General features: G+C 38.7%; 1 protein-coding gene across 1 annotated transcript in view; it reads left to right on the forward strand.

Moving 5' to 3' along the window:
- The window catches only part of PLD5 (phospholipase D family member 5), a 127,020-nt gene that overhangs the window by 86,218 nt on the left and 17,353 nt on the right, over positions 1-23,449 (forward strand). The window contains exon 5 of the mRNA XM_063125639.1: positions 18,383-18,510. Coding sequence (XP_062981709.1) covers positions 18,383-18,510 — 128 coding nt within the window. The remainder of the gene's footprint in view (positions 1-18,382; positions 18,511-23,449) is intronic.

Genomic DNA, 23,449 nt, shown 5'->3' on the forward strand with positions numbered 1-23,449 from the left:
TCAATCAGCAATAGCATTATAACTTGACTGTATTAACATACTGCCTTCGATTGGCAGAATAAAATCACATGCTAATAGCACACTGAAACAAAAAAATGTCCTCAAAGATAGAAGATCTTTGATGCAGAAGATGCTCTTTGATACATATGCATTTCCCATACCTAAATATCCAGAGTATGTTGAGTGCCCCTTATTCACTTGAGAGTCATCAAACTATAAGAATCCTGTAGAAGCACTACATATCATTCTTACGGAACTATAATTTAGAAGCACTCTTTTCCCTAAACTAACAAACTTCATCTATTAGCCTTCCTAAGGATGGTTGATACAAACAAGTATTTTCTTGTAATCTAGTTGTTATATACAGGGGGAAAATAATCCCCAAATTTATTATTATTTATTTTATTATTTTATTTATTACATTTTTATACTGCTCAATAGCCAAAGCTCTCTGGGCGGTTCACAAAAATTGATTTATTCTTTAAATCAATTACTTTCTATCTATGTGTGTTGTGATTACAATTAAAACAAGAGGAAACCACCTCAAAAATTCTGAATGACACAGATGCTAGCATATGCAAGAATTTATTTTGTCATTCAGAATTTTTGGGGTGGTTTCCTCTTAGCAAAAAGGGGAGGTATTTAAACCATAACTATAATCAAACTCGTAGTTTTAACAGGCTACAAAGCTTCCTTAAGGATAAAAATTATACGGTTGCATTAAATTTAATTTCCTTTGTGTCTCACTCAAGTTTACCAGACTGTTTTAAAAATTAGTTGCCTGTTAATGAGATATGTGTTGTCTATTACACAAGTAACGAATGATTAAAATCTACTTCAATTTTACTTATTTATTTATTACATTTATATATACCGCCCCACAGCTGAAGCTCTCTAGGTGGCTTACAACAGTTAAAAATGGTAAACATTAAAAAGTATACAAAATTTAAAAAACCATCAGAAACATAAAAACAACAGTATAAAAACAACAATGTTCAATGGGAATGTTGTGATAACAAATGCCCATCTTATGAGAGAAGCACTCCAGATCTGCTGTTCTGTGGATCGAAGGGCTCCTACCATTTGTATAAGTGACTCAGATCTTTCTGCAGAAAAGTTGGAAGTGATCTTCATCATTTCCCCCTTCCCCAAGCACCACCTCTCATGCTGTTCCACAGGGTCCTCCATCCTTCTAGAGTCAACGGTGGTTTATTGTGGTAAAACAGGAAATTGACACAGATTGTCACCCCCTTCTGCCCATCCAGTAATCAGTGTTCAGCTCTGTGCAAATTTAGGTCCTACTGCAGGAACATTCACTAGCATCATGATTTCTTAAAAGTGAATTGTCAAAACAGGAATCAAAGATAAACAAAAACAACATGCTAACTAATGCACTATCTAAGAATTTAGATAATGAAGGTATGGAACAGACTCCAATTCTTAGCTAACAGTCAAAGAAAAAAAGTATTTCACTTCATGAAATCTGTTATTCTGTCAGCAAGAAAACAAAATAACTCCTCAGTCTCACTGCGTTAGCACATTGGAAACACCAAGTTGATGTACCCTGCATTGAGCAGAGGGTTGGACTCGATGGCCTTGTAGGCCCCTTCCAACTCTGCTATTCTGTAATTCTACCCCTAAGGAAAACCATATCTTCAATTAATTCAGTCTGTTAGGACCAAACTACATGTTAACTATATGGTATGACCCAGAGTGCAACTTTTATCTTTCGCAAATAATCACGAGCAATCCTGTGTAGTAAGGTTGTTGTTGTTGTTGTTGTTGTTGTTGTTTTACCATTTGCTCTCTGCTGCATTCTGGATTGGTCCCTCAGCATGGGCTGTTTGTGAAATAAAACTCTTGCAGTGAAGAGCAAACCATGAGATTAACATAATGTGCAATTTGGCCATTAGGTAGATTTAGTTACTTCTCAGATTAGACTGTTTAGAGCTCTGACTCAGTTCTAATGATATGTCGGAGGCCAGCTTGATAAAAAAAAATGCCACTGCTCACTTAGCAGTGTGCTCACACTGTCTTCTGGAGAATGTTGAGTTTATAAAATAAATATGACAATGAATATGAAATATGTGGAACATTAAAGTGAAAGATGGACATGATATTTCCAGTTTCTAAATATGAACGACATTCTTCCTTCCTGGAGGAGAAGCCTATCAATAGCTACTAGTCCTGATAGCTATGTGATACCTCCACTATCAGATACAATATGCCTATGTACACCAGTTGCTGGGGAATGTGGGTGAGAGGATGCTGTGGTACTCATGTCCTGCTTGTGGGTTTCCCATGGGCAGCTGGTTGGCCACTGTGTGAACAGAGTGCTGGATTAGATGGACCCGTGCTCTGATCCAACTGGCTCTTCTTATGTTCTTATATTCTTCAATAGAAATGTATAACCATGATGGATACAGTTATTTTGAGTAATCACAATCTAGCATATTTCTGTGTCTAAAGCAGACTATTTCTCCACACAGTCAGTTCTTGAAGAACATTATCAAAATGGTTTTGGATTAAAAAAAGACATGACTGCATTTTGGTGAGGTACCAGGCCAAACTTAATATAGAGAACAAGCATACATGTTGATGGTGGGGTGGGGGGCAGGTATTGGCTGAGGTGATGTTCCTATTAGGTTTAAAACATTTCTCCTTTAGAAGTCCTCCCACTCCTTGTGTGTAATTTATGTTTACTTTTTGCTTGTCCGCTATGTGAGATATTTCCACATAGTAGGAGCTATATGTTCTTTGTTCATGTGGAGTTTTAAACCCCATGTTAATTATAATTTTATCATATCTAATAAGACACAAAAACAAGTTGGCAAAATAGGACAACATTTTTTAAATTTGGACTTCAGCTGTGTTTTTCTGTAATTGGCTATAATTTTCAGTTTATTCCACATTATTTTCAGTTTATTCTACATTAACACTGGACAAAGCAGAGACAAATTATTAAAACAAAACAATTAATTAGGAATTCAAGGTTAATGCTCAATTATTTATGCACTGATTGAGTTGTTAACTACCATGCCCATTAGAGTACCATCTCATCATCAATTATGTTAAAAAAGAATGGTGCAGGGAAAATTAATTCAGGGATGGAAACTGTGTATCCCTGCAGGTGCTGCTAGAAATACTGATGGAATCTGAACTGGTGGTGATTACTAACCAGGAAAGAGATATTGGGGTCATGGTGGATAGCTCAATCAAAACTTTGATCCAATGTAAAGAAGGCGAATTCCATTTTAGGAATTATTAGAAAAGAGAGCTTTGGCTATAGGGAGGTATAGAAATGTAATAAATAAATAACAACAACAACAACAACAACAACAACAACAACAACAACAGAAAATATCATACTGACTTTATACAAATCTTATGCACACTTGGAATACTGTGTACAGTTCTGATTGCTACACCTCAAAGAGGATATTGTAGAGCTGGAAAAGGTGCAGAAAGGGGTAACCTGATAAGGGTTAGGTTTCAACATACTTTGTCTTATTAGATTGCCTTCTCTGTTCTAATTGTTTCTTACTGACAGAGCTAAACTATTTGGATTCCAGCTCCAATTCACCAAACACTAGCTTCTTCGAAGCCACATTCTAGGGAGGAAATGACTCTTAATGAAAGTACTTTGAAAACCCATCAAAATGTATAAATAGGTTCATGAAAGGGCACTACTCTTCAGAATTCTGAATAATGATACTTGGGAGAGGAGAACTGGAGCTATATAATGAGGTTATCTACTCCAACTCTCTGCTTAATGCGGGAAATCCAGAGCTAGAGCATTCCCCACAGATGGCTGCCCAGACTTTTCTTGAAGACTTTCAGCTGTGCAGAGTCCATCATAAGAACGTAAGAAAAGACCTACTGGCTCAGACCAAAAGTCTATCTAGTCCAGAATTCTGTTTGCACAATAGCCAACCAGGTGCCCAAGTAAATAATGAGTGCAACAGCAACCTTTCGCTCATGATCCCCAGTAACTGGAATACAAAGGCATAGTCTAGCACATGGGTAGAGAACATGTGGCTCTGCAGATATTGGTGGACTACAACTCCCATCAGTGTTAGCCAGCATTCCCAATGATGACAGATGATGTGAGTTGCAATCCATTATCTGGAGGGTCACATGCTGTAAGTAATTGGTTCAATTGTCAAACTGCTCTGTCAAGAGCTTTCTCCTAAGGTTCAGCCAGAATCTACTCTCCTGTAACTGAAGTCCACTAGTTTTAGACCCAAATGATATGTTACACTAATTGTATATATGTAACTGATGCTTATAACAATAACTAGAATAATAATGTTTTCTTGTAGTATAAGCTCGAATAGCCCTGGATTGGATCAGGACTACTGCACTCAAGAAGGGGAGGATTGAACTGTCTCCTTTTCACTGTTTGCTTCTCCACTCATCCCCTATGATAGAGTTAAAAGGGGAGAAGGAAACCCTCCAATGATATAAATAGAAACTACTGTTCTTTTGTTAACCCCTGCCCCTGTGGGAGGGGGGTGTTCAAAAAGCAAATGGGGTGCAGGTGGGTGGGGAAGGTTTAATCTTCTCCTGCTGCAGTGTAGTGGTCCCAATCCAAAGCTATGCACACTTACACTAGAATAATAATTAGAGAGAGAGAGAGAGAGAGAGAGGCCTTAGTTACCTACCACACAATTAGTGTAATGTGTAGTTTGGCTCCTAGTCTTGCCCTCTTCTATGCATCAGACTTTGAGGTATTTGAAGAGCAGTTTTATTATCCTATAGAATCATCATTGCTTGTTGTTTGTTTGTGCAACATTTTGTACATTCAATATTAACACAAAAAGGGAGAGAAGTCTCAGGATGCTGTAGAAAAGTTTATTGTACAAAAGTCTGACGTGTTTCGGCCTCCTATTTTTTTTGAGGCCTTCTTCAGGGGGTTGTTATAATGTCTACAGAAATTATTAACAACAAATTGTCTTGTAATGGTGACAATAAACTTTTCTATAGCATCCTGAGACTTCTCTCCCATTTTTTGATCATCTTGGATGCTCACCTGCCTTGCACCCTTGTACATTCAATACTAGCCAGAACCTGGTTTCTTTTCAGTTTTCCCAAAAAGACAAATAGTCATGATGATTTGATATGTAAGCATGAAAAATTATAGAATAATAGGTGCATTAAAGGGCTAAAAGTCATATACTCCAATCACCCCCTCCCATATATTATGCTTACAAAATTCTGCATACTGTACGTATTTTGACTGTTAATTGTTGGTAGAAATGCAGCAATTATCATGAGGATAGAATCATGGCTGTCTTTTATTAGCCTGTTTTTCCCTTTGATTTTGTGTAACTCCTATTCATATTTCATCTTTATGTCTAATTTTGCATGTATTGGAAGTGTCTATTGTGTTGTGTAGTGAACTTACATGCTCAGCAATATCTATTCAGCTCAGTGAGGCTTTAAACCACTACAGTGTCAACATTCAATATGTGAGATGCTCTATGGGAATGTAAGCTTCTTGCCACAAAGTTCCACTGCTAGCCAAATGTTAGAGAGCAGCATTCTCACTTTCAGTGCTTTTACTCTTTAAATTATTCTCAAGGCCAGGATTAGATGCATTGGGGCGGGGGGTTGGGAGGTGGGAGGTGAAATGTAATGAAAACTCCCACTTTAGATCTTATTTGTAATTCACCAGCAGCATCAAAATCAGGCTCAGCTCATTTTCTCATTCACTTTGCAGGGAAGTGTGAAACCAGATCCTGTGCTGAGATGGCCAAGAGAATGAGGGTAAGTCACCCTGGAATGAGGAAATAATGTGGAAAGTTAGCTAAACATAAAATAAAACGGGCGGTGGTTTGGTTTGGTTTTAAAAAGGAAAACTTGGAAAAAGAAATGTTCCCATAGAGCTTCCATATTTGAATGTTGACACTCTGGGATCCTTTGGGATCCACTGAATTGCATTTGCACTTAAACATGGTGGACTTTGGCTTTAGTCCCAGCTGTTCCTTAGTTGCTGATCTGGAGACTGTTAGTCTGCCAACCTCAGTTAATGAAGGGCAAAGTCCCATTCAAATGAACAAGCAGCATGGAGGCCACTTGAAACTTAATTAACATGGTAGCTAATTCCACATAGCAAGCTGTTTGTGTGCGTGCAGCAGTTCATTACGTGGATTGGACACTGCTATATAGTTTATTCTGAGGAATATTTCCGAGCAGTGGATCCACATGGTGAGACTCTGCACTCAAATTGTGAGCTGCATAGGATCTGCAGATTCCATTTCAAGTGACCTCCACAATTACTACTAGTGAGATGTAGCAACCAATTCAGTGTAGCAATGTGTATGCAAAGGGGAAGGGAGAGAGAGGAGTCTCTCCCTTCCTAAAAAATCATAAAAACACATGGAAATGACATGGAATATGTTGTGCTATAAGACAGACTTTTACATTTTCATAAAATACTTATGAAATACTATGAAATACTTGGTATCATTTGGTATACAATAAAAGCTCTTAAATCTACAATATCTGCCTCTGCTCAAGTGTTAGAGACTGGTGGCTCTGATTTCGGTGGGGCGGTGAATCCATTCTGGGTTTCAGTCAGAATTAGGGTTTAAGGCAGCACCTTGGGTAGCTCTTTTAGAGTTCTGGCTGGTTCTGACTGAAACCCAGAATGGATTCACAGCCCCACCGATATTGGAGCCACCAGCCTCAGCAGCTTGATTTGTAGGCATTAATCACTGATGTGTATCTCCATGCCATGACAAATTTCACTTCTTGATGAAATTGGTTGTTAAAGGCAGAAGAGCAGGAAGGTCAGTTGGCAGCCGTCTTTGTAACGCACCATACAATCCTTGTTTTAGTAATGTCTGTGGCAGTCTGCTAGGCTTTTTGTATTTTACTGATATATAGAAGTTCAGACTTCCATTTGTGCTTATCAAATACATGTTATATCTGTCTGAAAAAAACACCCTCACCTTCTAAGCAATATTCTAACATTATTTACTAATATGCTTTCATGGTCTGCTTCAGTATTCTCTTCAGAACAATTAAATGTAAAATCCTGGTGTCATTACTCAGTCACAGTGCAGTAACTGAACAGAAGGGGTCACACTTTGAAAGTGTGAGGTCTAAGGTCCCTAACCCTACCTCCAGTTTAAAGATTACAAGCAACTGGGCTGAGAAGCAGCTCAGCCTGCCACCGAGGTCTGCCATGGTCTCGCCCCTATACTGGGGTGAACTTATTCATTAAGTTTTATGTTTTAAATATAGTTATATTCATTCCTTATACTCTCAGGACAGCTAACAAAAGAATAACAAATAGTTCAAACAATAACAACCAATAAACCTACACAAACCATGTAGGCATTAAGCAGAGTAAAACCATTCAAATTAGTGGGGCGGCGGGGGGGGGGGGGCTAATGTCTTTAAAAATTAGAACTTTGGCTGCTGCCAAAAAGACACCAGACAAACTGCACTGGGGGCAGTATTCCAGAGACAGAGCTCTACAACCAAAGGGACATAAGAAGCTGCCCTATACTAGGTCAGACTATTTGTCTATCTAGTCCAGCTTCTGCTTAAAAACCTCTATGAAGGAGCCCACCACCTTCTGTTCCACATGTTCATTCCCTGGCATCTCCAGGTAGGGCTGGGAAAGACTTCTTTCTGAAAACCTGACTGCTAGTACTATCAACAAGGCTGAACTAGATGGATCAATGGTAAGGCAGCTGAGCTAGATGGATCAATGATAAGGCAGCTTTCTTTGTATTAGTCAGTATGATTCAAGTCATAGGGATGATTTGGGTGATTCTGCTTTCCCATTGCATGGAGATTCTTATGCATACATGCATGCACACCATCTCTTTCTGCCTACCTGTCTCCATCAACCCCACATGTCTATGTGGGGACTGAATATGTAAATACTTCCTATCTGTATACAATATGAGTGGCATTCATATGCTCCATCTTTGCATGGATGTGCAGGACTAGTGAAAGCAGAGCAAGCATGCTGGGTAGAGATAGATTCACTCCTGAAAACATGTTGGGAGAACAGTATCATCCTGTCTGGCCCCTTTGTGTTCAGAATAGGAGGGCAAATTATAGCTTTCAGCCTATATTTTTGTACTCTTATTTCTATTGTAAATCCTGGAAAGCTAGAGTTCAGTGTGTCACTACACATAGAGTGTAAAAAATATATATTTGTAAATAAATCTCATTGATTTCAATGGAATTTACTTCCATGTAAAGGGATTAGGATTGCAGCCTCAATTATTATGCAAAATCATCACCATCATATTCATCATCATCATGGTTATTTGTATTCTATATTTCCCTCCTGAAGTAAGGCAAAAGCAGCTAACACCATACAGAAATAATAATTTTAAATACAAAACAACCCATATTTTAATGAAAGAATTACATGTTCAGAAAGCACTCTAATCCTTGGTGGTTAAACATTTTGAGCTAAATATTATGGCTTAATGTGTCATCTGGACCATTCCTAACCATGGTGGCTCCATAACCATGCTTTAAACATGCTCACACTACCCCTATTGCTGGCGTCAACATTACTGTCTTTTCAGTGCCATGTTAATTTTTTTCTCTTTTCCCAGCCATTTAGAAATATGTGATGAGTTTCATCAATCCTGGATCTGTTTTTATAGATGTTTATAAAGTTGCTTATAATTGTATTTTGATATATGTTTCTGTGAATATTGTATGTTTTTGTGGTTTTAAATTTTGTATATTGTTTTTAATTGTTTTAATCTTATGTAAACCACCCAGAGAGCTTCGGCTGGGGGGCGGTATATAAATGTAATAAAATAAATAAAATAAAATAAAATAAATAAATATTGGCCTAACCATAGCTTACTGAGTTGTCTGCACAGGCCCATTATAATCCGCTCCAGCAACCAGTATTGTACTCTGTGATGTGGCTAATAATGAGAACCCCAGCTGAAATGTATGTTATATGCTATCCTAGATACATATTTTTGAACTGTATTGTTTCACGGATTAATAATCTTAGGTGGCAAGTTTTTATTCATTTACATAATGTGCATGCATGTAAGCTTGCATGGTTTCTCATGCTCAGAGCACCTGATTTAGTTTCCTCTGCCTCTTTGCAACTTTTATTTTAAGGGCTATGGTAGCTATGGAGTCAAAATTAAATGTCTCATAAATGGGGTGTAACAATCCACAGTGATGAAAGGACACAATCCCCATACTGAAAATGCATTTAAACATGTGTCTCCTGTTGTTATTTTTTTAAATAAAGAATTTAATATAAAAATGCATTTCCCCTTTCTAATCTATGGGAGAAAGCCTCTTAATTCTTCACTCCATAGGGTAAAAGTGTAAAGTAAGATCTTCTGATACCAAATTGAAAAGGGGGATAGTTGTATGTTTGGGTGCCATTTTAGTTTGTTTCCCCCAAAAAACTTTTCTGTTTTCTGTAATCAAAGACACAATAAAACATGGAAACACAAAAAACACTGATATTTTTGCAAGATTTTTTAGGCAGATTAATATCTTTGCTGCCTAAAATAGATACACAACAAATATAGTCAGTTCCTTAGAACATCATTTTCTACTAAACATAATTGACAAATCCATCAAAAGCATCCCTATTATAACTGTAATTGTTTAAGTGACATTTCACAAAAGAAAGAATCAGTTGATATAGTTTCTTCTGGAAAGTGCAATTTGGAAAGAAGTGATGTTTTGTAACACCCCCTTCTATTGTCATAACTTTGCATGTCAAGTAGTTATAGATCAGAATGATGGGGCTATGTAAATGTGAACAATATTTTTGGAGAGAGAAAAACTTGAAGAGGCAGAAATAAAATAAGGATTAAACAGCTGGTTAGAGGTAAGGGACCATCACAAAAGAGAAAAAGAAAACCAAAAATAAAAATTTAGGCTATAAGGGGGGAAACAGTAGACAAAATGTTAAGTCTGAATTGATGTGTATATGTATTTGGGGACTGGGGCAGAGAGAGAGTAAGTTAAAGGATAAAACATGAGATGATGATACACCTTTCTCCAATATCCATTTTTAAGTAGGAAACAGCGCATCATTCTTGGAGCATAAATATTTATAAGATGGTTATAAATATTATTGAAGGAATAGATTCAAGAGTGCTATCATCTTCAGAATGTCTCGTGATACAGTAGCAATGGCTGAACGTGCAGGGGTGTGTGATGTGTTAAATATTAGAAAATATAAATTTGTCTTAATACTTTATTATTTTATTATTTATTTATTATTTATTACATTTCTATACCGTCCAATAGCCAGGGCTCTCTGGGCGGTTCACAAAAGTTAAAACCATTCAAAGTATAAAACAACAGTATAAAACCATAATATAAAATACAATATAAAAGCTCAACCAGATAAAAACAGCAGCAATGCAAAATTACAACATGCAGCCCCCAGGTCATGCACCCCAATGTAGCGGGGAGCGCCAAATGGCAGCAAGATGGTAATAACTAATAATAAATCATATGAGATTTTATAGTAGAGTATATTACCAATGTAAACTAGGATTGTTCCTTCTATTGATGGGAGCCTAAACAAACAACTGTGAAGTATTTGGTCTACCACCAGTATGCATAACCCTTACCCTTTGGGGCTAATAACATAGAGCAGAGAGGGTCTGACTGTTTGAGGCAAGAAGTGGAATTCCCTCTTTGAAAGTGTGAGTGGCCCCAAATGCTCTGAAGGAGACAGTTGTGAGACCAATCCTGGAAAGAAACCCTCCTTGGACCCAGAAGACATCAGTAACTATCAGCCAGTCATTAACAATGGTGCTTGGGCAGATGGTTGCTGCAGAGCTCCAGAATCAGGATCCATTCCAGTTGGGCTTTAGGCCTGATTTTAGCAAAGAAGCTGCCATCTTTGTTCTGATGGATGAACTTTGCTGGTAGTTGGATAGAAATGGTAGGTCAGCTAGATGGGTTCAGAGGTGCTTTGTTGTAAAAAAACAAAACAAAGAAAAAACAACCACCAGTTTAATTTTTTTTAAATCCAGGAACAGATTTAACAACAACAGAAATGGAAAGACAAAACTGGCTGAGAAAACAAAAAGGTATTTACTTCTTAGAATTAGAATGAGGATATTCTCTTCGATGGTGAAGGGAGAATGGAGGGACTCTTCCTAAAAGAATGTGCTATAAACCAGGATGTCATTCTTTGATATTGGGGGTTGTATGTGCTATTTTTTGCACTCTACCATGAACTCGGACATCCTAGATTAGAGTACAAGCTGCAAATCTACAGCACATGCAGAAAAAAGAGAGTGATGGGAGAACATGGTCACTGTCAAGGCCTTGGGCTGTTCCTTGAGGCCAACATGGCATGGAAATGTCTGGAAAGCAGGCTTTGATGGGGGAAATGAAAATGGACACTGTCAAGCCACAGGTTCTTTTGGAGCCCTCACAAAAATCAGTACAAAAATAGAAAAAGAAGATAAGGAAAAGAAAGAAGCTCCCTCTCATAAGTGCCATTTCAAGAGAGGGCTGCTGGCCCAGTAAACAAATGGAAAGAGGTAGCTCACTTGTTCAGTCAAATGCTGACTTTTGGAATCAAGGTGACAAAGAAATAGCGCATAACATGGCTTTATGCTCACAAACTGCTTGTTTATACAAGTTCTATTATGGTAAGATTGGGATGTAATATAGGCGAGCTTGCAATGGATTTCTGTGGTTTCGCATTCTTATGAAGCAGACTTAGATTTTTCTTGTGCTGGAATTAATTCTTGCTAGGATGCAAAACTATATTTTAAATATTGTATCCCTGAATAACACAAAATCCTGTCTAAACATTTGAGTCAGATGTGCAATAAAATTGCCTCAAGTTGTTGAGTTGTGCATTCCTCTGTTTTTACACTTACCCTCATTTGATTGCAGAGGGTTTGCACTAATGGAACTTCTGGAACACCTCCAGGCTTTTGACAAAAAGCTAAGAGGGAAGCTGAAAATGTCAGGAGATGTGATCCTTTACCTCTATGCCTCTGGAAAATGTCCAATATGAAATGGCTCCGTTTCACCCAAAGACATTTTTTAAAAAAATGCAACACTGCACTTCTCTAAGAATTGCCGCTTTTATTTATTTGTTGCATTTTAAACTACCCAATAATGAAAGTTCTCATTTCTAATAAAACAGCTCACTGTCTTTCTAGTGCCATTGAAATAAGTGATGTGTAAATCCAAGTAAATATTTTGAATTGCACAGTATGAAGCATATGCAATTCCCAGTACTGATTTATTTTCGTTTGCGCTGAGAAATTTCCCCCCTAACAATACTACATTAAAAGCAAGGCAAGATTCACTTTGCGAGCCTCTTAATAATTTCATTATGATTTAATTCTCAAGTTACTTTTATCACAACTTAAACTGACTGCATACAGGGAAATATAGGGGCAAAAAGCCATCTACCATGTGAACTGGATAAGGCAGGGAATCTACTTACAGCATGGAGAGTGGCAAGACCTTAGCAACGCAGGGTGCTGAAGACCTACCAAAATATCACCCAAAAGAGTTATGCAAGCTTTCAAGAGGGTCAGATCTTTTCTTCAGGAAAAATGTTAAAAAGGCAGGTGGGAGAGGGAAGGGGTGTGTGAAAAGATGCCTACCTTTTGCCCCACCCCCACCCCACCCCTCTCTATCCTTTTAACATCTTGCCTGAAGAAAAATATGGGGATCTTGAAAGCTTGCACAGTTTTCTGTGATCTTTTGGTCAGCCTAACACAGATATTACTTCCAGTAATCTTTTTATTATGTTTACCACTCCGGAATCTGTTTTAGATGTGTAGCAGTATACAAATGTAAATTAATAAATAAAATATACATGGATTTTGGAATTTTTCTTATGGTCAACATAGCATTTTTGTAAGGCTGGGATGGTTTGCACAGGAAACGTCTTTCCTAGGTGGAAGAGCAGAACAATCAACAAGGGTTTTCTGTGGTTCCAAAAGAGACCCTGGCCTTAGCTAGACCTAAGGTTTATCCCAGGATCATCCCTGTTCATGTAAATGACACACAGGATATCCCAGGAGCAGGCAGGGATGACCCCGGGACGATCCCAGGAAAAACCTTAGGTCTAGCTAAGGCCCCAGTCTCACTTTTACCTGATTCTTTCAGCAAAAAAAAGAAAGGAAAAAAAGCCGTTTGGGAGTGTTGGCAGGCTAGTGCTTTAAATATGAAAATATATTGGCTGGTCAATCTATTTCAATCCTCCTCTTGGTAGGTCCTTTTAAAGCAGAAACAGACAATCTGGGTCCTACAACTCCGATGATCCCTCACCATTAGCTATGCAAGCCAAAATATCTGGAGATCTATATATTTTCTGCCCCTGTGGGGACAGATAATGGCTGTCTATCCTAAATAACCTTGTTGAGTTTAGTTAATTATTGTTAATGTTTGTCAATGATACTGTAGCCATTCAAAACCACATTTAAATGTGTCTCTTTCCTTGATTTTGCACACTCAGCAAATGCTGATTTTAATGCATCTAGGCAGAATAATCAGATGATGCAAGAACTCAGCAAAACAGGGAGCTAATTCTGGTATCAAACCTTCGAAACAGTTTTGGCTTGAAAGTACCAAGACATACAGTTGCAATTAGAGGTCAAAACAGTGTCCTTTCAAATAAATGTTCTCAAAGTTTGCTGGAAAGAAACATTATCATATAAGCGTATAATGTTGCAGTAGTGTACACTGACAGAGGTAGGACAATTAAATGTTACGACTTTATATTTTCTTTTGAAAATAATGGAGATATTCAATAATTGGTATCTTTATAATACCTGTACTGTCTTATATGAGAAAATAATCTTATATAGGAAAATAATCTGTTTTATCAATAACAAAAACATTCCTGAATTTCTTAAAAGAGATAATAGAAGGCCAAGTATTATTACATTTTCTAATTTGTTTTTCCTTCTCTCAATCATTTCTACTCTGTAACCTGCTATTTTGTTTTATTTTTATTTAAGCATTTTTGAAACAATCACTAGCAATTCTGTAAATGAGGGCATGGAAGACACATCTCCATTTTTGAGTTACCAAAATTTTAGCAGCAGTTAATAAATATATTAGTTTTCTTTTATCTGAACCAAATTGTTCTAAATGTCCTAAAAGGATCATCAGAGGATCTAAAGGTATAGTCAATTGTACCATCAGTGATACTGTATTTATCACATTTTTCCAAATTGTTTTAGACTCAAACTACATGGTACTCTGAAATTATTTATGTTAGCTATGTCTTTGTTTCTTTTTTATGTAAAATAAGCACATGGTCTCCAACTGGATTGGTAATTTAAACCTTTGCTCCTGTTGCATTTATGATCTGGATCAGGCCTTGTTATACCAAGAGTATAAAAATTCATTATAATGGGTTATATACAACATTCCCACTTGCGTAGGGGAATTCCCTTGTTTTCTCTCTCCTATGGGTCCTCCAAGCTCTGAAGCAGATAACTTCTCCCAATTAAATTTTAAACCATTGCTTCTCTGTTTATTTAAAAACAACAGTGGTTGGGTTTGGACATCACTTTAAACCATGATGGGTTAATGAGCCACGCACAGTAGCTTATTTTGAAATAAAGCTACTATTATGTCCTACACAATCAGACAAATAAACTTTTGTACATAGTTTATTAAGCTACTGTGCATAATCTGATTCACCTCCAGCCCTTGCCCTGCTGCACTCCTCACACCCAAACAGTGGTGCTGTTTCACCGATTGACAGCATTGCAGAAGCCTGTTTTAACCTTCTGCAATATCCTAGGGAGAGGGGAGAGGTGTGGGGTAAAGTATAGGGGCTTCATTCAGCACTTCCAGGATCAGCTTGGCAAGGGGATGGTGGCTCTAAAGTGCTGGAAGTTTGCAGGATTGGGACAGAACTGAGACTTAGACTGGGTTTGGACAACATAATAACCAATGGTGGGTTAAATAATCAATGGTTGGTCCGGGCCCGATTCAAAGTGCTGGTATTGACATTTAAAGCCCTAAACGGTTTGGGGCCAGGTTATTTGAAGGAACGCCTCCTCCCATATGTACCTACCCGGACCTTAAGATCATCTACAGGGGCCCTTCTCCGTGAGCCCCTGCCAAAGGAAGTGAGGCAGGTGGCTACTAGGAGGAGGGCTTTCTCCGCTGTGGCACCCCGGTTGTGGAATGAGCTCCCCAGAGAGGTCCGCCTGGCGCCTACACTGTACTCCTTTCGTCGCCAGCTGAAGACCTTTTTATTCACTCAGTATTTTAACACTTAATTTTAACTTAAATTTAAATTATACTGTTTTAACTCTGTATTTTAACCTTATATCAATTTTGCTGCGTGGTTTTATCCTGGTTGTGCTTTTTATATTGTATTTTGTATTTGTATTTTTAACTTGTTGGTTGTTTTATGATGATTTTAATTTTTGTGAACCGCCCAGAGAGCTTCGGCTATTGGGCGGTATAAAAATGTAATAAATAAATAAATAAATAAATAAATAATTATTGTGTTGTCTGTCACATCACGGTTGGTTGATTGTCTGGCACTGTTGACTATTTCATTGCACACAATTAGTTATTTTCAGCGACTACAGAGTCCCCTGGCAAGAGCAACCAAAATGGCAGATGCCACTCTAATCCAGCCAGCAGAACTCACAATGGCTGATGGTATACCAGCAGAAGAATTGAGTGGGGGGAGGGGAGAGATGGCAGTAGATGTGTCAATCAAACACACTGTTGATTAATAATCAACCTGACACTTGCCTTAATCCACACAACCGTTGATTATAATCATGTCATATGGGGAGAACTCTCTTGATAATCAGTGGTGGAGTTGACTATTAACCCACCATTGACTATTGTGTTGTCCATACACAGGTACAGTCTCCTCTAGTTGGGAGGCACCTGATGCACCATCAAAACCCTGCACAATACACACAAAGGAGCAAAAACCCATGTGCACCAAAAAGGGGATGGCAAATAAACCCTTGGTGATTTATAGGAATAGGACAAAATCACACACAGAGATGCCTCTTGTAGGGAGGCTTTCAACACACCCTGAAGACCTGCAATTGCGCATTTCCCCCATAGCCGTTGCTGGCATGTTCCATATTGCACATTTTTTCCCATAGACACTGCTGGAATAGCCTGTGCAACCTGTTATTATTACACAGAGAATACCTGTGAGGAACAGAGCAGCAACGATCTGAACTGCTCTTGCTGCACAATTTTGTAGGTGAGCAAAATAACCCATTGTGCCTGACAGACAACGCAATGACCCACAATGGATTAAACAACCCCTATTGCAGACCATTGGTTATCAGAGTGAATTGTTTTGAGCAAAGCCATTATGGATTTAAAAATTCCCAAAAGAAAACCCTATTGAGCAGGGTCCCTCAACCCTCTGTGTAGCTTTTTCAGGGAGCTGGTTGAGGAGCAAGGAGGTCTGCTTCTGCCAGCCAAGTAGGGTGCACTGAAAACTGAATACAACCCATGCTCTAACAACAATAAGGGCACGTGCTTGTCAAAAAGATTCTCATTGAAAGCTGCTTGAAATGCCTTCCTTTTTGTATTCTGTAAATTGCATTATCGCCATTAAGGAAGTAAATTGCATTATCTCCATTAAGTTAGCAGAGAGCAGGAAGTATTTACACTGTGTCTCTCCCCCCCCCCCCAATTTACATCTGGCTATAGTAAAATCATTTCAGTCTGAACTGCTTTCGTTTTTATTTTCCAAGGTTCTGGGTATGCTGTATGTTTTCCCATTTAACCACCTGGTGTTAATGTATGAAGAGACTGTTCTCTTCATACTGTACTGCCAGTTTACCTTATCTTTGTTTCTCCTCATCGTGGGGAACTCAATCAATGCCTCAAAGCAACCTTCCCAACAGGAATGAATGAAACATTTGAAGAACCATTTACCATTCTCACTTCTAGCTATTGGCTTTATGTTGTGTGCATGTGTCATATTTGTGTGTGTGTGTGTGTGTGTTTATAGCTGGGTAGTTTCAAATCTCACACTTGTAACAGATGGTCTATTTTTAAAACTAAAAAATTTGGTTCATAGAAAATGGTGAATGAAGGAGAAAACAGAAAGTTTGGAGTTGCCAGTGAAGTTGTAATTTTCATGCATTTATTTTATTAAATTCATTTTTTAATCTGTCTTCTAGTGTATAATCTCCAGGGTTGCTAACAGTAATAATAAAAACAATACAAAGACACAATATAGTGGACCATAAACACAAACCCCAAATCACAATATTGTAATGAAATGCCATACAAAACTCAGTAGGGGGTCAGCAATAAATCAAATCTGCTTATTCACTGTATTTCATTTCAACAGCCATTTTTAAAATCAAGGCCGAGCAGTTAAAATATTTTGGGGACTGTAAATCTGGTCTTAACAGACAGTCACTGTGAAAAGTATTCCCTCAAAATAAAAAGTTTGAAAAACATAGCCCTGAGCTTTGTACTGCTGCTGCTCAAGTTGATGCATTACTGACCTGACAAGGAATGCTTTGTCTTCGTTTAATAAACATTGTTATGGTTGGGACTCATTAAAGCATGATTTCACCTGTCATTGTCAAGAATAAATATGGTAGGGTGACCATATGAAAAGGAGGACAGGGCTCCTGTATCATTAACAGTCATATTGAAAAGGAAATTTCAGCAGGTGTCATTTATATATATGGAGGACCTGGTGAAATTCCCTCTTCATCACAACAGCTAAAGCTGCAGGTGCCCTGCCCTCTTTTAAATCTGGTCACTCTAGTATAGCTCCTGCACCTTTAACTGTGGTGATGAAGAGGGAATTTCCCCAGGTTCCCCATATATACAAATGACACCTGCTAAAATTTCTTTTTCAATACAACTGTTAAAGATATAGGAGCCCTTTCCTCCTTTTCATATGGTCACCCTAACATATGGCAACTCCTGCCTGAACTTCATTCAGTCCACCAGCTTTATTCAAATTAGATTGAAGTTCCATTATGGCTAGACACATTGAAGCAATCGCACATCCTCTGTTTAGGGGTATTTTTTTATTTTTTTGTTTTTGAGGGGGTTGCAGCATTAAGGAGTGGGAGGTTAGCCTTTCCCTCTCCAGCAATGATCCCCACCCCATGCAGCAATTAGACTTTTTAAATGCCTAAGTGGGGTGGGGTGGGGGAGAAGCACATTAAACATGGCAAAATATGTCATTTTTGGCTTGTATAATGAGAAGATTTCAGTTACTAATGGTGCAGTACTATGGAGGTTAATTGAGAAGTCAGTCCCATTAAGCTCAATGGGGCTTATTTCCTGATACACGTTTATATGATAGAATCCAAATGCTGCATTTCCAAAAATACTTAGCAGGTAATATACTTTTGCACAATTGTAACTGTTGTGTTCTTATCCTCCTTAGGTGCAGAAGTGATGTATATTAACTTGACGGCTTACAATGATGGACATTTGCAGTCCTCATTCTGGATTGTAGATAAACAACATGTATACCTTGGAAGTGCCAGTTTACAGTGGACATCACTGACACAGGTAGTTAAACTGCACAATCAGAAGTATTTAAAAGAACACAATGGATATCTTCACTGGCTGGGAAATGTTTGGAGTTGCAGGACTTTTTACTGCCTTAACATGCATAGGATTGCATCCTTAAAATACTGAAAAGTCACATGGAACAAAAAAGAGTTTATCAACCTGCCTAAAACTGGGAAACAGTTCTACAACTGGGGTGCTGCCACAAAGAAAGCCCTATATTAATGACGGTTTTAAAATGTGAGGTCATATAGTATCCTTTGCATCAAAGTAAGCACAATGGGAATGCATCCTAAATGTTTTAGCTCCACACTCTAGTTTTAAGATTCTTAGTTTTAAGATTCTCTCCTCTTCTTCTGTTGATGAATGCTTTAAGTTTTAATTATAAGTCACCTTGGGGAGTCTATTTAAAAATCTAAAATTTATAAACTGCCCTTCATCCACAAGGGATCCCAGGGTGGTGTACATAACATAAAAACACACACACACACACAAACCCCCCCCCCCACATCCATTATAAAAAAAATCATACAATTACACATTAAAAGACAGATTAATTCTTTAAAATAAAAATTATCACCCAACTCTTCCAAGCTTGTCCTGGATCATTTATCCCTTCTTTTACTGCATTTCCGCTTCCAGTGTATCCTTCCTTAACCTACATCCAACTTCATAAGCTCCTATCCTATCCTCTCCCTTCACTTTTACATATTTGGACTCTTTGACTGGGAAAAGAACCATCTCACTTCAGTATTCAAATAACACCTAACACAGAGACCATATCTACACCATCCATTTATCCCAGGGTCAGCTTGAGGTCGTTCCCTGTGCATCCAAATGACACACAGGGGATCCCAGGGTCAACCAGGGACAACCGCTCACTTTTCATAGGATAAATGCAACCGTGTTTTGTCCCGGTTTTTCCTGCACACCCAGGACAACCCCAAGGACTGCGAGTGGTATGGTGAGGGCTCCCAGGGCTCCCTCCTCCTCACAAGCAGAGGGCACTAACAGGCACAGAGTGGTGCAGGGGGGGCTCCGTGCCCATCAGGGGTGGGGGGGGCAGCAGTTTCATCATCCCCAGGATGGCTGCTAGAGCTTTTCAGCGTCAAGTTTTTCTTTTCTTTTTTACTCACATTTTTCGCAGGATTTGGGCTGCACAATTGCGCGACTGGCTCCTGCTTCAAAAAAAACCCCATCACACTGGACTGTCCCTCCTGACTTTTGGGATGTCGCGCTGGTATGTGCATGCTGCAAGTGTGCACATGCACGCTGTACCATCCCGGTAGTGGGAACGCCCAGGATCCTCCCTCCCACCCCTGTCCCAGAAAGCCAGTAGGTGAAGATGAGCTGCATGAATCATTATCTGCATCTTACCTTTTTGCTAGTATTTCCTATGTCACCACAAATGCAGGAGTCCCTGTGCACACACAGAGTTTGCAACTTTCATATCATCTTAAATATGCTGTACTTAATAATTTAGCAAGTGACAAAGGAGTTCTACACATCAGACTGCACACAGAACTCTGCACTGATGCACTAACTTTATAGTTAACTACTCGAGCTTAACTCAGGACCAAACTAGACGCATGTGCTAACTATTCTCAATGAGAAGAGAGATCCCATTGGCAACAGCTATCTACCATTGCTTTCTTCCTGACATCATAATCAAGATTCTATTGTGATGGAAAACTGAACTTATATTTTCAGTACCTCAAAATCCATCAGTGTAAGCATTCTCTTTTATCAGCAATTGTGTTTCCAGATGTATTCATGTGAACCCGTTTTCTGTTATGCTTATATTAACAAGTTGAAAAATGCTCTTTGACCTTCTTGATAATAAGAGTTTTTTATCAAATCATCTTTGCATGGGAGCAACATTTGCATCTGAAACAATATATTTCAGCCAATTTCCTTTTGAAATTCCTATAATCTCAAGTGATCGTTTTAAATATAAAGTATTTGCAAATTTGAGGGAAACTCTATAGACTGATAATAAAATATGACATTTCTCATTGTATGAAAGCTAATAGCCTGTCTCCTTCCATGCTGCTGGAATGTCAAACTTTCATCTAGCTGTCTCTTGGAAATGTCTTGTAGCAGAAGTGAATCTTATCTCTATTTATAAATCTGTCTTTCGGTCTGTTCATTAGCTGTGCATGTAACAGTCTAGCAAAATGAAAGAATTAGATAATTGAGCATTCTGGTTCCTTTGGGTATCAAAGATGACTAAAAGTAATTTAAAATGCATTTCACAAGATACATAGCATTTTTAGTATGAAATGGAATAAAACTTGATTCTCCAATAGGGGCTATCCTAGAGACAGCCATTTGTTCCACACATACAGTACATCCATGTAGGGAGGTATGCTGATTATTTATGTATTTATTTGTTTGTTTGTTATATTTACATTGTACCTTTCCTGCAAGGAACCCAAGGCAATGTACATGATCCTCCTCTCCATTTTATTTTCACTATAGCCTGTGAAGTAGGTTTGGCTAAGAGTAAGTGAGTGCCCAAAGTCACCCAGTGAGTTTCATGGCCATGTAGAACTCAAGTCTCTTGAGTCCCAGTCCAACACTCTAACCAATGCAGCACCCTAGCTCTCAATGCTGACGGACGAAACTAGAGGGGGACAGTGGACAGCAGAATTATAAGTCATCACAAGGTTCTGGCAATACAGAAGGACTCCTCTGGCTACTTCAGGGTAGTAAGAGCTGATGTCCACAAATGCACTTAACAGGGGTAAGTGCCCCGACCATCTATTGATAAGGATGCCCAACAGTTCCCCTTCACATTCCTCCAAGTTCTCATTTGCACTGACATTTGGAGAAAGTAAAATATAGCAGAGGTCTCTCCCTCTGTTTCTTGTCTTCTCCAAACTTTAGCATAGCTGGGATAATATTGCCTCTCATTCAGGTTCTCTGCGTACATGAGGAAGGGCTTGAAGGAGATGCAAATTTTAATAAAATGTTGTTTGGCGGAGGTAAGAAACAAAGGAAGAGACTCTTGGTGGGTTTTTTTACAAACTGCAGTGCAAATGAGAGGAGACGCTAACTATTTCTAGGCTTTCTGGCAAATGCAAAGTGCTTAAATATAAGTTTTAGGTTGTAGAAGATGAAAACAGTGAGAAAGGGTTTTGTTATTTCTTTCCTTCTCCATACCACATTGTAAAAGAAATTCCAGCCTCTCCTCATTGCCCTCTGGACATGCTTAGGGGGCTTCGGGAAAGGGAAAGCAATGGCAGCAAGCATAAATGGAGGCTTGTTAAGATGTCAGGCCAATATTTGTGGACCTCTAAGTATGATTTTAAGGGGCTGTGGGTGGGAGAAAGAATTCTCACAGCACATTGTTGTAGTGCCTCATAATTATATACCTCCAGTCTTTTGCACTACCTTACTGCCTTGAGATTAAAGTGCAGTGCCTCCCTTTGATGGTTTTCTTTACAATGTGAGCAGAAGTGTGGATGTAGGTTATTATTGTATATGATGCAAGGCTCTCTTTTTGCTATCACGCTTAGAGACTTAGTTTTCTTTGGTTTGTCAACAAATAGCCAAATCTACACCAAGCAGGATAGAACACTTTGAAAACGTTTTGAAAAATGTATATGGAGTGTGCCCTGGGCCCGAACAGTTGTCAATACTGTCATAAACCATTTAAAATCAGTAGTGTAGATCCTGCCCAGGTCTCTGAGCTCTTGCAACTATTCTATATTTTGAGAATTGTCTTGGCTTGGCTTTATCAAGACATAAACAGCCTGTTTATGTCTTGATAAAAATGTCCGCTATACTATAGAAATCACAGAACTTTGATGTCTTCTAATAGAAGGATCCTAAATGTTTCCTCCAGTTATGTTGTTTGGTAACACTGTAAACTCAGGAAATGAGCTGGACTTTGCACATTTCCTTACTCTGAGCTTCCCTATATGCCCCAAATCAACAGATCAAATAAGCTTTACTTCTACAAATAATTACTTCAGTCCATCTGCAGCATGAAGCCACATATGTAACTAAGAAAAGCTTTTGGTTGCAGCAGGTGGTAAGGGGAGGGGCTGTAGATCTATGGTAGAGCATCTACTTTGCATGCAGAAAGTCCCAGGTTCAATCCCTGCTATCTCCAGGTAGGGCAGGAAAAACTCCTGCCTGAAACCTGGGAAGCTGCTGCCAGTCAGCATCAACATTACTGGGCTAGATGGACCAAGCGTCTGACTCAGGGTGTCATCAGACAAGCATTTTATCACATGCTCACTACTGCCCACTTACTGATGTTCTTGCATCCTTTAGATGATGTCATCCACATCCAGCACACCTCCCGCTCCTTCCACTTGTTTTTTTGTCGCAAAATAGACCCCTTTTAATCCGTGGTTTTTAAAAAAACAAGCAAACACGGAATGTGTCACGATCTCATGCTGTGTGCAAGAAAAGTAACATGATAAAAATGCCCCTTGAATGGGCCACTTGCTCTTTGTTTATTTCCTCTTTCCTCTCCAGGAGGAAAGAGGAAGTAATGAAGGACAGAAGTGGGGGGCGGAGAAGTGACGGTAAGAAAACGTGATTTTCCCCTGTGTGATGATGCTCTCAGTATAAGGCAGCTTCCTATGTAAATATGGTGATGATCACCAATTTGGATGGCTTTAAAGGGGGGTTAAATAAATTAATGGATGAGAAGGCTGTCAGTGGCTACTACTCCTAATGAATATATGCTGCCTCCAGTATCAGAAGAAGTATGCCTATGTACATCAGTTGCTGGGGAACATGGGCGGGAGGATGCTGTTGCATTCATATCTTGCTTGAGGGTTTCCCATGGGCAGCTGGTTGGCCACAGTGTGAACAGAATGCTGGACTACATGAACCCTTGAACTGATCCAGCATGGTTCTTCTTATGTATAAAATAATTAACTTCTCTGTAATATTTCAAAGCCAGAGTTTACAGTAAGAT

This window comes from Elgaria multicarinata, chromosome 4, assembly GCF_023053635.1.
Source record: "Elgaria multicarinata webbii isolate HBS135686 ecotype San Diego chromosome 4, rElgMul1.1.pri, whole genome shotgun sequence".
NCBI lineage: Eukaryota > Metazoa > Chordata > Lepidosauria > Squamata > Anguidae > Elgaria > Elgaria multicarinata.